The sequence below is a fragment of the Peromyscus californicus genome, unplaced genomic scaffold, assembly GCF_007827085.1.
Source record: "Peromyscus californicus insignis strain IS unplaced genomic scaffold, ASM782708v3 Scaffold_3__1_contigs__length_106647218, whole genome shotgun sequence".
NCBI classification, from domain to species: Eukaryota; Metazoa; Chordata; class Mammalia; order Rodentia; family Cricetidae; genus Peromyscus; species Peromyscus californicus.
The window spans coordinates 106,074,178-106,089,748 of record NW_026294551.1 but is presented as its reverse complement, the minus strand read 5'-3'; the positions used below and the strand labels follow the sequence as shown (position 1 = coordinate 106,089,748).

Genomic DNA, 15,571 nt, shown 5'->3' with positions numbered 1-15,571 from the left:
GCTTTGTTCATGTGAGGCAAGCAGTTTACCTAAGCTATACCCCAAGCCAAGTTTACAAGTATTTTGAAAATGCTTCTTATTAATGGTCTAACAATGTTTCTTCTAGTTTATCTTAGAAAAAAAAAAGACAGAAATTCAGATGAAGGTTTATCTCCTCAGGATATTGATCATGACCTTATTGTAATGTGGGAAAAGGTAGGGACAGTCTAGATGTCAGTAATGAGGCAATGGTAAGATAGTATGTCCACAAGATGGAGTACTAAACAGCCATTATAAATATTTATGAAGAGTGTTTAACATTAACAAAGAGCTTTTAATGATGTAGGAAGAACCTATGTGGAATAATAACCAAAAGGAAAGCTGGGTATAAAATGTTTCAATATGGATGCCAATCATTACAAAAGAAATGTATGAGAAGGCTTCAAAGAAATATGTCAAAATATCAGAGGTCTTGGGAAAGTTGTGAGTGGTTAAATTTTTTTTATATACTTTCTGTACTTTTAAAATGATTTCCTATGTACATGTCCATAATCAAGAAAGAAAGAGGTAAGAACTTATAAAATGCTTTGTGTTTTTCAATTTTATTTTCTCTGATGAATAGTTTGCACATCAGCAAATCTTGACTGGTGCTAACTACTTAGGCCAATCACAACACACATATATGCACAGAGAGGTCACACAGGCTGTGCCGGGCTGGCCATGGCAAATGTACATCAAGTTACACAGGAGGAATTGTGGGGCTGGTTCAAACACACCATCAGACGGACGGGACACAGTTGGGTCAGGCTTCCTTTCCTGCCTGTCAATTGTTCTTTACAGAGATGTGTTTGGGCCAGCAGGGTGACCCCTCACTGGTACTCCCTGCAGCATCCCTCAGTGGGTGAAGAGGATGTGGGTTGGCATCTGTTCTGGATCCCTTTCTCGACCACTCAACCTTGACATTGGCACCTGCAGCTCTCTGCAACCTGGTCCAAGCACTGCAACTGTTCTTGGCCACTCCTCCCCACCCTGCTCCACTGTGGGCTGGATATGGCAAACTGAGAAAGAACCTGGAGCCTGATATGAACTATGACCAGATACAGGATGGGAGGGAGCTGGAGGCATAAACCCAACACCACACACAAGCTCAGCCTTCACAGACAGGCCAGTGCCTCTAGGAAAGTGATCATAATGGAACCTAAGAGGAGTGTGGGCTGTGTGGAACCCTCCAGGCTATAGTCCCTGGGAGAGGACAAACAGGGAGCAGGACTTGTATCTGACAGCAAAGCTGGGAGGGTGGATGGGGAATGGATCCAACATGGTGCTAGATTGTTGGAATTCACAGCCATACACACCTAGGGGGCGTGCCCCTTTCCCAGTTTGTTCACATGATGGGTTTGTGAGGGTATACTGTTTTAAGGGAGGGGCTTTCTTGGTGGTTAGATAAACAATGAGACAGACTCCTGGGTTGGGCATGCTCTGGGGAGGGCCATGCGACAGTGAGGGGCTTTCTATTGCTACACTCTGCACAGCAGTGGCTGGGCCCACCTGCCATACCCATGGCCCATGATAGCAGTCATGGGCTTGCCTTCAACCCCTTCTGCCTTGGAAATCTCTTAAACCCCTGTAAAATGGGGGCTATGAGGACAAGAGGGTGGGAGGGATGGTCCCCATGGCTCTGGGGTACCCCACATAGGGGCTACATGATGTTGCACTGGGTGGCCCCACAGCAATCCTTGATGAGTGCCAGGCCTGTCTTGGCCACAGTTGGCTTGCTAGGTGGGGGATCTGCCTTCTTCTCTGCCCGGGAGCCTGCAGCAATGGAAAAGCAGAGGGAAAGAGAGAAAGGTAAGGACAAGAAAGCCCTGACCATTGGCAGTCCAACCCAAAACCAACCCATGACCAGGCCTTGTGGAGAATGGCTGTGCATTTTATGTTTATCATCCATGGACCTTCATGTCATTCATTCCTCAGGTTTCAAGTGAAGCTTTAGCCTATCTCCTAGTCAGTTCCTCTCATCATGTTAGCTTGCAGGCCTAGTGCAGGATAAATGGGAAATTTTGTTCAAGGCATTTTAACCCGAGGGTTCACACCTTTCAATTTAGGAAAATGCTCATGTTATCTTTTCAGAATGCTCTACTGGTCATCCTCCATTTTATCCTCTTCAGAATACCTATTAAATGTAAGTTAGACCTTGTCATTCTGTCCTCTCTCTTTGTAGAAGCTATTGTATTTTCCACTGCTTCCTATTTGTTCTGTATCCTGAGTAATTTCTTCAGAATTGCCTTCCATTTTATGAAGCATGCTTTCAACTGTGTCTCCTTATTTAATCCTTTTAATTTTTTTCTTCCACAGAAGTTTTATTAATGAGGCTAATATTTTTGCAAGTCTGTTTATTCTTTTTCATAATGTTGTTCTATTTCATCTTGAGTTTTGTTTCTTGTCTCTTTAATAATTTCAATATGCCCAGTGCACTGTCTCTTCAAGATAGTTTTTTAAAAATATTTTTTAAAAACTTTATTTATAATTTATATGTATACACACAGATGATGTGGTGGGACACATATGTGTGGAGGGCAGAGGACTATTGTGTGAAGTTCTCTCACATTTACATGGGTGCTGAAGATCAAACTCAGGTTGTCAGGCTTATGTAGCAAGTGTCTTTATCCACTGAGCCATCTTGATGGCTTCTTCTATCAGGTTCTTGGGAAGTCATTTTCTTTGTTGTATCCACTGACTCCTATCATGATGATTTAATTTTCCATTCAAATTTTACTGTGAGATAATCTTCCTAGAGGTTGTTGCCTATGGAAGGCTGTGTGTATGAGATGTGTGCACCACTTTGAGAAGTTCTACAAGTCCAGTTTTTTTGTGCCACCCATTAATGACCTGTGAAAACATGGTTGTCAAGTATGGGGAATACAGAAGGGCTCTCTTGTATTGGTCACTAAAACCACAAGGTACACATCCCTGCCTAAAATCAGTTTCCTCACAGGCCTTTCTCTTCTATAAAATATCAAATAGAAAGACTCCACCTAATAACATGGTGAGAGAGCAGAGACATACACCTTCTATGTAGGAACATGGATAGAATAAAGTAACACAGAGAGAGAGAGAGAGAGAGAGAGAGAGAGAGAGAGAGAGAGAGAGAGAGAGAGAGAGAGAGAGAGAGATTCATTTTATAGGTTCTGTTCCTCTAGAGAACCCTGACTAAAGTACAAGAAAGAGTCTGGTGCTGGGCAGCGGTGGAGCACACCTTTAATCCCAGAACTCGGGAGGCAGAGCCAGGCGGATCTCTGTGAGTTCGAGGCCAGCCTGGTCTACAGAGCAAGATCCAGGACAGGCACCAGAACTACACAGAGAAACCCTGTCTTGAAAAACCAAAAAAAGGAAAAAAAAAAGTCTGGCATTACCTTGGAGTTGCCAAGCTGTGGTTCTGGGTTCTGGCCCATGGAGACCTGTTTATCAGATTATGATGGTTCATATGAATTTTCAAATTGATTGGATTGAGAATTATCTGTTTAGTAAAGCATACCACTGGATGTGTCTATGGTGGTATTCCAGAGAAGATTAGAATGTGAGGCTCTGGCCTAATCAATGGAGTCATCCCTGGAAGGATTCTTAATATGAAAGCATCGCTAGAGTTGGAAGAAGGTGGAGCAAGGCCCACTTGGAGGAATTGAGTTACTGGGGCATGCCTCTGGGAGATACATTTTGTTCTGGCCCCTTCCTATGATCTTTTTTCTTTTATTCCTAGACATCATGTCAACTATTCTTCTCCATCATGCTCCCTCCATCATGGTGGACTGACACCTCTGAAGCCAGGAGCTCAAATAAACCTTTACTCCTTCAAGTTGTTCTGGCAGGTCCAGTACACAGGAGCAATGGAGCTAGTGTAAAAGGACATGAGTTGTGGGGAGAAGGAAAGGCAGGCCTAACAGTGCTGTGTCCCAGAGGTTGAGTTCTTCTTTCTCGAACAACACTTCCCCATTTTTTTAGTCTTAATTTAATAAGGTATGTACTTTTTTTTTTTCTGAGGTAGGGTCTTACTATGTAGCCCTGGCTGGCCTGGAACTAGTTCTATGTATGTAGACCAGGCTGGCCTCAAACTCAGACCCACTTGTCTCTGCCTCCCAAGTACTGGGATTAAAGATGTACACCACCAATATCCAAGGATATCCACTTATTTTTTTGTTTTGTTTTTGTTTTTGCTTTTTCGAGAGAGTTTCACTGTATAACAGCTCTAGCTGTCCTGGAACTAGTCCTGTAGACCAGACTGGCCTCAAACTCACAGAGATCCACTGCCTGTGCCTCCTGAGTGCTGGTATTAAAGGTGTGCGCAACTACCCCCTGGCAGGATATCTACTTCTTAAAAATGAAAGGGACCTCACTAATGTAGCAGTTAGAGATATCTACCAAACATTATATCAAAAAAGAGAAGACATTGGCAACAGAAGCCCTGATCACTTTAACATCTGGTGGCCATGAGGTATTCCCAAATTTGTCTCATGCAAAACTCTTTCTGCTCTGGGTGTTTCTTAAAGCTAATAATTATTTTGAGAATTGTGTTTCTGGCTCTTTCAGGTTCCAGCCCTAACAGCAGCTGGAGCTCCTCCTTTAATGAAACACATCAAATGGGACTGTGGAAGGACAGCTCTGCAGAGCCAGCTGCTTATACTGGGGAAATGACAGCACAAGGCTCTTGAAACCAAAATTACTACAAGTTTCAAGACAGTTGTAGCATGGAGCACATCAGGGCATGGACCTGGGAAACTGCACAAGCTGCAGGCTCATGAGCCTGGCACTGCCTGCTGCCATCCCATGCTTGAGCTATATTTATAAAGCGTGTCTTATACACCCTGCCCTCACTTGTTTGAAATCTTCTCTGTCATAGGGAAGGGGGGAACCATGCAGGCACTCACTGGCTGAAGATTTGGTTACTTTGTCTAGAGGTTTTAACTTGATCCTCAGGAAATCAGCCATTTCCTTGTCTTCTTCCTGTTCCCTGGGAAGATGGACATGGGAAAGAGAAGAGGGAAATAAAGTCAGCAAAGAAAATGCCAGTGATACCCAGAAAGGGGCTAAGTGAGAGCAGACATGTTGAGCTTTGTGGGTGGTGTGGATATGTTATTGTGTAATGTGTACATATGGTGTGTGAGTCTGTGCTAGGTGAACCGTATCTCTAATGAAGACACACACCACTGTATAAATGATGGCCCAGAGCTAGAATGAGACCTCAAGGCAGAAATAAGGACATTCTAGGACCCAGGCACCTTGCTGGGGTTCAGTGAACTGGGAAGCATCCTTGTGCCTTCAAGCTAGCCCACACACCCTGACTCCCACAGGTTCAGGGCCCATCTCAGAGAGAAAGTCACCTTTGCCTTTAAGGCTGCTAAGAATAAAATGGGTTTTGTGCAGCCCAGCTGACTCTGGCAAAGTTCTCAGAGAACACAGGCAGTGAAGAGAAGTTGCCCCCTACATGGGGAGAGACACCAAAGGCTTTGTCCTGGGACAAAATATCTAAGACGCACAACTGCACCCAGACCTGGCATTCTTAGGGGCCTCTACAGCTCCAGAGCTGGGGGGTGCTCCAGGCTAAGATTTCCAGGTACAAACAGATAGGAAACAGCATGAGGGGGAGAAAAGGAGAGGAAAGCACAGAGCTGGGAACTGGGAGACACTGTCATGGGGGCAGTGTTTGTATGTATTGACAGTAGTTTTGATGAATCCAGACAATGTGTATGTAGGGCACTTTGTCCTCTATCACATGATGGAATTCCTTCCTGCCCACCTGCTAGAAGGCAATCAGCTGAGATATAGAGGACTTTGCAAGACTTTGAGGGATGAAATGGCGTTTTTCTTGAATATGAAATAGGTTCTGCTGTCAAAAGGGTTCAGTGTCTGGGGAGCAATGGCAGAGGCCACGCCTGTTAGGCAAGGCCCTAAGTCCCAGGAGCAGACAATGGGTTTGTAGGGTGGTGCAGGGAGTAGAGGCTTGGGATCTGATGGCCTGGGCCCCACCTTAACCGTTCCACCTCAGCATCATCCACCAGGAAATCTCTCTTCTGCACCAGTCTGTGGATCTTCTGGATTAATTCATCCTCTCTCTGCTTCTGCAGCTTGGTTTTTTCCTTTTCTGGGAGGAAGAAAAGAGGGGGGCAGCTATGATGGTGCTTGTCTGAAATCCCAACACTAAGGAGGTTGAAGCAGGAGAGTGGTGAGTTTGAAGCTAGCCAGAGACAACATGTGAGACCCCGTCTCAAGAAAGAACAAAACAGTGAGTGTAAGTAGTAGAAACACTGAGTCTGAGGGGACAGGATTGGACATGTGGCTCTGCAACTTCATTCACTAGGTGAACTTGAAGAGGCAGCATGACCTCATGTGTTTGTTTGTGTGTATGAATGGGCACATATATGTGTCTGTGTGCTCACTCATATGTGTGCATGCAGGTGGAGGATAATGCTCAACATTATGCTAGATAGTTTTATGTCAACTTGACAAAAACTAAAATCACCTAAGAGAACCTCAGTTAAGAAAATGCCTCTATAAGATAGGGCTGTAGGCAAGCCTGGAGGGAATTTTCTTAATTAGTTACTAATGGGGGAAGGCCCAGCCCATTGTGGGTGGTGCCATCCCTGGGCTGGTGGTCCTGGGTTCTACAAGAAAGCAGGCTGTGCAAGCCAGGGGGAGCAAGTCAGTAAGCAACACCCCTCAAAGGCCTCTGCCTCAGCTCTTGCCTCCAGGATCCTTCCTTGTTTGAGTTCCTGTCCTGACTTCCTTTGATTATGAACAATGATATGGAAATGTAAGCTGAATAAACTCATCACTCTCCAAGCTTCTTTGCTCACAGTATTTCATCATAGTAATAGTAATCCTAACTAGGACAGGTGTTGTTCCTCAGGTTCTGTCTAACATTTTTGATTTGTTTGCTTTTGGGGGGGGATGTAGCAGGAATCTTAAAAGTTCTTATTAATAAAATCAAACCTGAGGCCAGTTATTGGGGTGAAATGCTGGAAGATCAGAGAGACAGAACAAGCCACAGCTTCCTCACCTGGCCAATTCCTCAGGTGATCCTGTTTCCTCAGACTGGATGCCTCTCAGCTGAACTGTGCTGCTCAAAGTCTAAAAGCTTAACCAGCCAAATACTTTTAGTTTCTGGTCCTCATGCCTTATATACCTTTCTGCTTTCTACCACCACTCCCTGGGATTAAAGGCTCACTTTTTGGCATGAGTCACCATGCTTGGCTGTATCCTTGAACAGATGGATTTCTGCCTCTGGAATGCTAGGATTAAAGGTGTGAGTACCACCATTTTCTAGCCTCTGTATCTAATGGCTGTCTGTTCTCTGATCCCAGATAAATTTTTTAGGGTGCACAATATTTTGGGGAACACAATACCACCACAGGGGGAGGGTGTTGTTTTTAGAAACAAGGTTTCTCTATGTGGTCCTGGTTGTCCTGGATCTTGCTCTGTAGGCCAGGCTGGCCTCGAACTCACAGAGATCCACCTGCCTGCCTCTGCTTCCCGAGTGAAGGGATTAAAGGCATGCCCACCATGTCCAGCTTTGTTTGTTTGTTTTGTTTTGCTGTGTATGTGTGTGTGCCTGAGAATATGAGTGTGCACCATATGGCTGCAGGTATTTGTGGAAGCCAGAAGAAGGCCTCTGATGCTCTGGAGCTGGAGTTATAAGCAGTTGTGAGCTACTCTATGTGGGTTTGGGAGACTGAATCCAGTTCCCCTGGAAATAGCAAGTGATCTTAACCACTAAGCCGTCTCTCCAGCCTCCACTTTTCTTTTTAGATAGAGTTTCCTCTTGTGTCTGCCACATTAGCACTGATATCACAAGTACAGGTGTAATGCCTGACTCTGTGTGTGTGTGTGTGTGTGTGTGTGTGTGTGTGTGTGTGTTCTGGAGATTAAATGCAGGTCTTCATGCTTAAAAGGTAAGCACTTTACCAACTGGGCCATCTTCCCAGTCCTTGTATGCTGTTTTATGGAAGGGACTTATATAAGATGGACTGGTAGATATGATGATGCACACAACTGTAATGCCAGCACTTGGAAAGTTGAGGCAGGAGGATCATGAGCTTGAGATCAGCCTGTTTAAAAAACAAAAACAAACATACAAAATACAACTTTAGGGGTTTTTTTTTCCCTTCCTATCTTCATAGCCTTCTGCAATCAGCCCTCCATGGGCACTGAGGGACAGTATGCTGTGTTCTCACCTCTAGTCTTGTTTCCAGATCTCAAAGAACTTGTCAGTGTCCATCCCTGGACAGGCAGATGGGCACGCTGTCCCTCATTTTAATCCTTAGAGATCTGGACCAAGAGAGTGCACAGTGGCTTTAAGTTTCATAGTTTTCCTAGTCTCATCTTCAGCCCTCTTTCTATTTTTTGGGCCCCTCATATCTGCAACAAGGCTGTCATTAGCAGATGAACCCTTTAACCCTCAACATAGAGCAGCTTCCAACTGTCTCCTCCAACCTGAGTTCTTGGCCACCTCCTACCTTAGAACCTCCCTGCTGGATCATCACTGTTTTCTGAGTTCCATCCAAGGCCAAGCTCCAGGGGTTGCCACAGAAACATAGGGTGTGCAGTAGGTATTCAACAAATGCCATGTCCCTCCCACTTCCTATGCCAACAGAAGCTGGGGTCATGCTTTGTTGGCCTTGAGGCTAAGCCGTAATCTAGGTTGGCCTGTGGACATGTATTCAGTTCTGTTTGTGTTTTGTTTTTGCTAATATGACTGCACTATGAACCTTCTTGTGTGTATTTTACAGATGGGGACATAGAGCTTTGGAAAGGTCATGATATGGGGCCCAGGAGATGACTCAGTTTACAGTAAGATGCTTGGCTTTCAAGTTTGAGGACCTGAGTTCAATCCCCAGGACCCGCAGAAAAGCCAGGCCTAGTGGCATCCATTTATGATCTTAGTGCTGGGAAAGTGGAGAGAAGCATATCCTTGGGTTTTGATGGCCATCCAGTCTAGTATAATTAATGGGCAACTGAGAGACTCTGTCTCAAGGGAGGTGGACAATATTTCTGGAGATCTGACACACGCACACACAGTATTGGTATACGACCCCAAATACTTGTATATATTAAATCACTTCCAGGTTGTCTGCAACATGGAACACAACACAAACATTTAGTAAACAGTTATGTGTATCCTCCATGGATACTGACAAGAAAAGATCTGTACAACTTTCAGAGGAGATATTATTTTCCCAGGGGTACTTTCAGTCCATTCATGGCTAGATCTGTGGATGTAGAACACACAAGACACACTGAGCTGCCTGGAAAGGGAAGGCAAGGTAAAGATTTCTTGTTGACCCAAAAGCCACCACTACCTCCATGCAGCAAGCATGGACAGTCACCAACTATCACCCATTGGATGAAAGTACATGGCTCCTGTTCAGTGAGGCCTAGGTGTGAGTCCCTAGACCACGCATTGCACTACAGAGCCCTCCCTGCCTTATCCGCCAGTGCCAGCACCCAGGGACTCTCACAAGGAGTCTGGGGGACAGCTTCTTTCCCATCCACAGCACTCTGACGTTTCCAGACCTTACCTAGAGCCACTTGATGACTTCTGGGTGTGCTAGGCTTCTGACAGACACCTACCAACATTTTCTAGTTCTCCTTTAGCTGAGCACTCCCCAGCCTCTCCTGGATTCTCAGAGACAGCACTTCCAGTCATACAATGAAGGAGCCATTGCCTCACACTTACTCAGTGTAGCCTCACCAACTAGCACTGACCCAAGTCTCCAAGCTGTGGCCAATGCTCTTCATTTATTCATCACATCCTTCTTATCAACATTTCCCACCCACCTCCTGGCACCCTCCCTCTGGTGGAGTTCCATTTTGCAGCTCTTTCTCCTTCTCTTCTGGAATTTTATTAAATTTATTAATTTTATTAAAGCCTCACTGTCTTACTGGAAATGGCTCGGCCTCAGTACAGCTCAATCAATAGCCAAAGATGACACACTCAATTTTTCAAATTTTCTCATATGCTAGCAACCTCTGCTACTGCACAAACAAATGAACCCCAAATCTCTTATTTCTAAACTGTCTCTGCTCTACACTTCCAAAAGTTCCTTATCTCTAAGATTTTTCAACTTTCCACTCCTAAAAATCTTTTTTTTATATATATATATTTTATTTTGCAATACAATTCAGTTCTACATATCAGCCATGGATTCCCTTGTTCTCCCCCCTCCTGCCCCCCTCACCTTCCCCTAAAAATCTTTTATCTCTACAATTTCCTCTCTCTCTCTCTCTCTCTCTCTCTCTCCCCGAGAGAGGGTTTCTCTGTACAGTTTTGGTGCCTGTCCTGGATCTCGCTCTGTAGACCAGGCTGGCCTCAAACTCACAGAGATCTGCCTGGCTCTGCCTCCTAAGTGCTGGGATTAAAGGGATGCACCACCACCGCCCAGCCAAAAATCTCTTAAGACCATGCTGTAAACTATCTCAAGATTTGTAAATTCATTGGCTATGGTTAAAAATCTGTAAAATCTGTAACAAAAAGTTAGCTTAAAACTTATAACAAAAGGTTGACTGTAGCTAGAGTTTTCCTGCCTGGCCCACAGTCAGGACAAATCAGTCCCACAGCTGTTCAGACCCGACCAAGTAAACACAGAGACTTATATTGGTTACAAACTGTATGGCTGTGGCAGGCTTCTTGCTAACTGTTCTTATAGCTTAAATTAATCCATTTCTATAAATCTATACCGTGCCACGTGGCTCATGGCTTACCGGCATCTTCACATGCTGTTTCTCATCGTGGTGGCTGGCAGTGTCTCTCTGCCTCAGCCTTCCACTTCCCAGCTTTATTCTCCTCCTTGTCCTGCCTATACTTCCTGCCTGGCCACTGGCCAATCAGTGATTTATTTATTGACCAATCAGCAACACATTTGCCATACAGAACATCCCACAGCAGTTGACAGTTAAAATTTTAAGCATAGGTAATCTTAATTTGCTACATGTGATTCAACTCTTAAAATTAGATCTACGCCAGGTGATGGTGGTGCACACCTTTAATCCCAGCACTTGGGAGGCAGAGGCAAGCAGATCTCATTGAGTTTGAGGCCAGCCTGGTCTACAAAGTGAGTCCCAGGACAGCCAGGGCTACACAGAGAAACCCTGTCTCGAAAAACAAGCAAAATTAGATCTACAACTACGTGAGTGTGTGTGTGTGTGTGTGTGTGTGTGTGTGTGTGTGTGTGTGTGTGTGTGTGTTTGTGTGTGTGTGTAAAACTTGGATTCAACTCTTGTTTAGAAAGTAGATATTTTTAAATAGCAACTACATGGCTCTCCTTCATCTTGGCTGATGACCTCATCAAGACAGAAGCAACCATGTGGCTGGCAGCCATCTTTACTAAGGTTAAAAGAGAATACATGCACTGTAACTTCACCACCATCTTAAGGTAACCACATAGTATAAACTAACTAATGCAACAATGATAAAACTTCTTAGTCCTACTGAGCCCTCTGCTTATCATTGTATCTCCTTTTTAGACTAGGGAGGTAACAGTAGGTCTCCCAAATATCTTGGATTAGGATAGATTTTTGTATGATGATAAACTGCTAAAGTTTATTAAAAAAAAAGTTTATAAAGTTTATAAAAAAGGATATAAGTATATAAATGTCTACACAGGTTAACAGAAACTGAGTTAGAGGTGTATGTCTAACCACATGTGTCCTTACTAACTGTTCAACACCAGGCTTCTAAAAATTTTAGATTAAGTGTGGTAGTTTGAATGTAATTGGCCTCCATAAGCTCATAGGGAGTAGCACTATTGGGAGGTGTGACCTTGTTGAAGTAAGTATGGCCTTGTTGGAGGAAGTGTGTCACTGTGGGGATGGGCTTTGAGCTTTCCTATGCTCAAGTTACACCTAGTTCAGATCAAATCTTGGTGCCTGTGGATCAAGATGTAGAACTCTCAGCATCTTCTCCAGCACCAAGTCTGCCTGCGTGCCACCATGTTGCACCATGATGATAATGAACTAAACCTCTGAAAATGTAAACCAGCCCCAATTAAATGTTTTCCTTTATAACGATTGCCATGGTTGCAGTGTATCTTTACACCAACAGAAACCCAAACAAAGACAATAAATAACAATATATGTTTGATAAATAAGGTTTATAAACTCACAAGGTTTACTCAGGTTTACAGTAACTGATTTGAAGATGTGTGCCTAGTCTCTCTGTCTCTGCTAAGCTTGCAAAGCTTGAGCTACTTGGATAAACTGAGTCATACAAGAAACTGATATTCTGTAATGGTACACTATAAAAAAGATCAAAAAAGTTCCCAGCCTTTCTGTGGACTGTATTTATGGTTTAAAATTTATTGCATGTATGGTTAAAGTTTTGAATCTAAGGATCTTCAATTAAAATTTTAACTCAAATTTTTAAAACTCAAACTTAACAGAGATAAAATTATAAATACCTTTTCTTTCCTTTCTTTCTTCTTTCCTTCCTCCCTCCCTCCCTTCCTCCCTCCCTCCCTTCCTTCCTCCCTCCCTTCCTTCCTCCCTCCCTCCCTCCCTTCCTTCCTTCCTTCCTTCCTTCCTCCCTTCCTCCCTTCCTTCCTTCCCTCCTTAATTTTTTTAGAGGTGGAATTTCTCTGTGTAACAGCCTTGGCTGTCCTGGAACTCACTTTGTAAACCAGGCTGGCCTCAAACTGACAGAGATCCACCTGTCTCTACCTCCTAAGTGCTGGGATTAAAGGCATAAAAGCTACTAATTTGTAAACTGTTAGATAACTAAGACCTGCAAGTTAGTGCTCAGTCACCTTATAAATGGTCAAATTCTTTAATGTGCTCAGAACTATGCTTATAGTCATGCTAATTACAAATGAAATTCCTTTACAGTGACAAGCTTTATTTAGCTTCCTGCTATATAAATTTTCAAGGTTAAGCCTTGAAAGCAAGTAACTAAAAGCAAGTAAATTTTGTTTAACTTAGATATATTTAATAGATAATGGTCCTCAAACTTTTCAGAGATCTGCTGAATTTGGCATTTAATGTTTAATAGAAAAAGTTTCCCATGATAGAAGAAATGCCAGCTCCTAACAGCAACCCTAAGGTCCAAAGAAGATGGGGCACAGATGACTCCGCCTGGACTGTGGTAATGCTAACCATTAGGCAAAGAACAGCCACATGCCTCACCCACTGTCAGGGCCCTGAACAAACTAAGGACACTGTTGGGTTGACTGCTTTACTCTGCCTCAACAAAGTAGGTCAGTTTCCAAGTTCCCCCTCCACAGGAAAAATCTCTCAGACCTTTTGGGTCTGGCAGCTGAAGGCTGATGCTATTCTGTGCAGTACCTGAAGATGTAATGTTGTCCTGTGTGACAGCCAAAGACCTACAATCTCTGTCCCCTAATGAAGCCATCAAGACCACTGGAGTCTAGGTAGTAGGTAAGTCTCTGTCATTTTAATTGCTACATAGACCGTTTGGATTATACTTCCTGCTACAATTTATCCTGCTCAGATCTCTGATGGTGTTGATGGCCAACTGTAGCTTTGTCAGTTTGGCAGTGGCAAGCACCCAGCTCCTCCCCTCAAGACTGCAGCTGCTTGGACAGTTCATTTCCTATGTAAAATCTGGCCTCACTTTTGTAGAGCCACTAGATTTCCTGCTGAAAAAAGCAGACACAGACACAGTTTACCTTGCTGACTGACTTCACTTTGAAAGAGATGAACTCACAAAACAGGTTTCAATGTAATTTTTACTATTCCTTTATTTAAAGGAACTTTCTTTGCAATGACTACTCTCAATGATCAACCACTTGTGTCTCCTGATAAATGATTAAATGGAAAAAGAAAAGTTTTGATGTTTATTTAAGTTGTGGGGGTCTAAGAAAGTAATTTTGTTTGTTTGTTTGGTTGGTTGGTTGTTTTTTTTTGAGACAGGGTTTCTCTGTGTAGCTCCAGCTATCCTGGAACTTGCTTTGTAGACCAGGTTGGCCTTGAACTCACATGGATCCATCTGCCTCTGCCTCCTGAAATCTGGGACTAAAGGTGTGCACCACCACTGTCTGGCTTGAAGAAAGTAACTTTAAGGTATGTAAGCACAAGTTGTAAAGGAAATGATTTAAGATATGTGAAAATTGAGAAATGTTTCAGATTTCTTTCCTTCATTATGCTATTGTTATATTAAGATGTGGTTCCCCAAAATATTGTGTACCCTAATAAACTTATCTGGGGTCAGAGAACAGAAAAGCCATTTGATACTTAGGATAGGCAGTGGTAGCACACACCTTTAATCCTAGTATTCCAGAGGCAGAAATCCATCTGTTCAAGGATACAGCCAAGCATGGTGACTCACACCTTTATTCCCAGAAAGCAAGCCTTTAATCCCAGGGAGTGATGGTAGAAAGGAAAGATATATAAGGTGTGAAGACCAGAAACTAGAAGCATTTGACTGGTTAAGCATTCAGGCTTTTGAGCAACAGTTCAGCTGAGATTCATTCTGGATGAGGACTCAAAGGCTTCCAGTGTGAGGAAACAGGACCAGCTGAGGAACTGGCAAGGAGAGGAAGCTGTGGCTTGTTCTGCTTCTGTGATCTTCTAGCCTTCACCCCAATACCTGGCCCCAGGTTTGTTTTTATTAATAAGACTCTTTAAGATTCCTGCTACATTAAGACTTCAAAAGTTCAGAGTTTTAACATTAATCAGTGGAGTTCTGATAAGCTATTAATACAGCCCTGGTAAAGCACTGACTAAAGTACTTCTCATTGTGCTGAAATCATCTCTTTCCAATCTATGTATCCAACCATCTGGACAGAGGAAAGAGTGTTCATGCTTTTAACCCAGAATTATTTTTTGGGTCCCCAAGCTTTTACTATGACTCAAAAGTGTGAGTCAACTGCTTTTTCTACAATGTGGATTTCAGTACCAATTACTAACAGTGGTAATGCCAGCATAGCTAAAACTTTTCTCTCTTTTTGTCATGAGACTTGGGTCCACCTGTCACAGGTCAAACAGACCCCAGTCTCCTGTCAATCAACAGCCTAAGTTTCCCCACCTGCCTATTCCTGAGGGTGGGATCTGTGTGTGTGTGTGTGTGTGTGTGTGTGTGTGTGTGTGTGTGTACGTGTGTCTCTCTGTCTGACTCTGTGTCCTTCTCTTTGTGTCTCTTTCTCTGTGTGTCTCTGTGTATCTCTGTCTCTGTCTCTCTCTTTGTCTGGGGACTCCTCCCAGCTCCCATTACCAGGACCATAGGCCTGGAAGTTTCAAATGTACACCTAAGAGAAAAAGTTCCCCTAAACTCCTTAACTTTACCTTCAGTCCCTAGTCTCCATCTGCCCCAACAGATTCCCAATCAACTGCAGACTGCTCCAAAGCTGCCTGCAGTGTTCCTTGGAACCTACATACCAGATGGCTCCAAAGCAGCCTGCATTTCACTAGCCACAGGTGGTCTCACGGAACCTGGGCAGCAAGCAAAACAGATGTCCTCCAGCCTACACTCCTATCTCCCTTCCCATCCTTTGACCATCATTCCAGCCTTCCTGGACCAACAACAACAATGCCTTAATTTTAGCAGGAAGTAGTTACAGAAGAGGTTATGTCACCTCTTATCATCAACAAA

General features: G+C 43.7%; 1 protein-coding gene across 1 annotated transcript in view; it reads right to left on the bottom strand.

Annotated features, from left to right (window-relative positions):
• Positions 1–562: 562 nt before the first annotated feature.
• Bmerb1 (bMERB domain containing 1) overlaps positions 563–15,571 on the bottom strand; it is a 126,495-nt gene continuing 111,486 nt past the window's right edge. The window contains exons 4-6 of the mRNA XM_052759593.1: positions 6,001–6,115; positions 4,902–4,984; positions 563–1,791 (exon numbers count right to left, since the gene is read on the bottom strand). Of these exons, the coding sequence (XP_052615553.1) occupies positions 1,679–1,791; positions 4,902–4,984; positions 6,001–6,115 (311 nt within the window). The 3' untranslated portion in view covers positions 563–1,678. The remainder of the gene's footprint in view (positions 1,792–4,901; positions 4,985–6,000; positions 6,116–15,571) is intronic.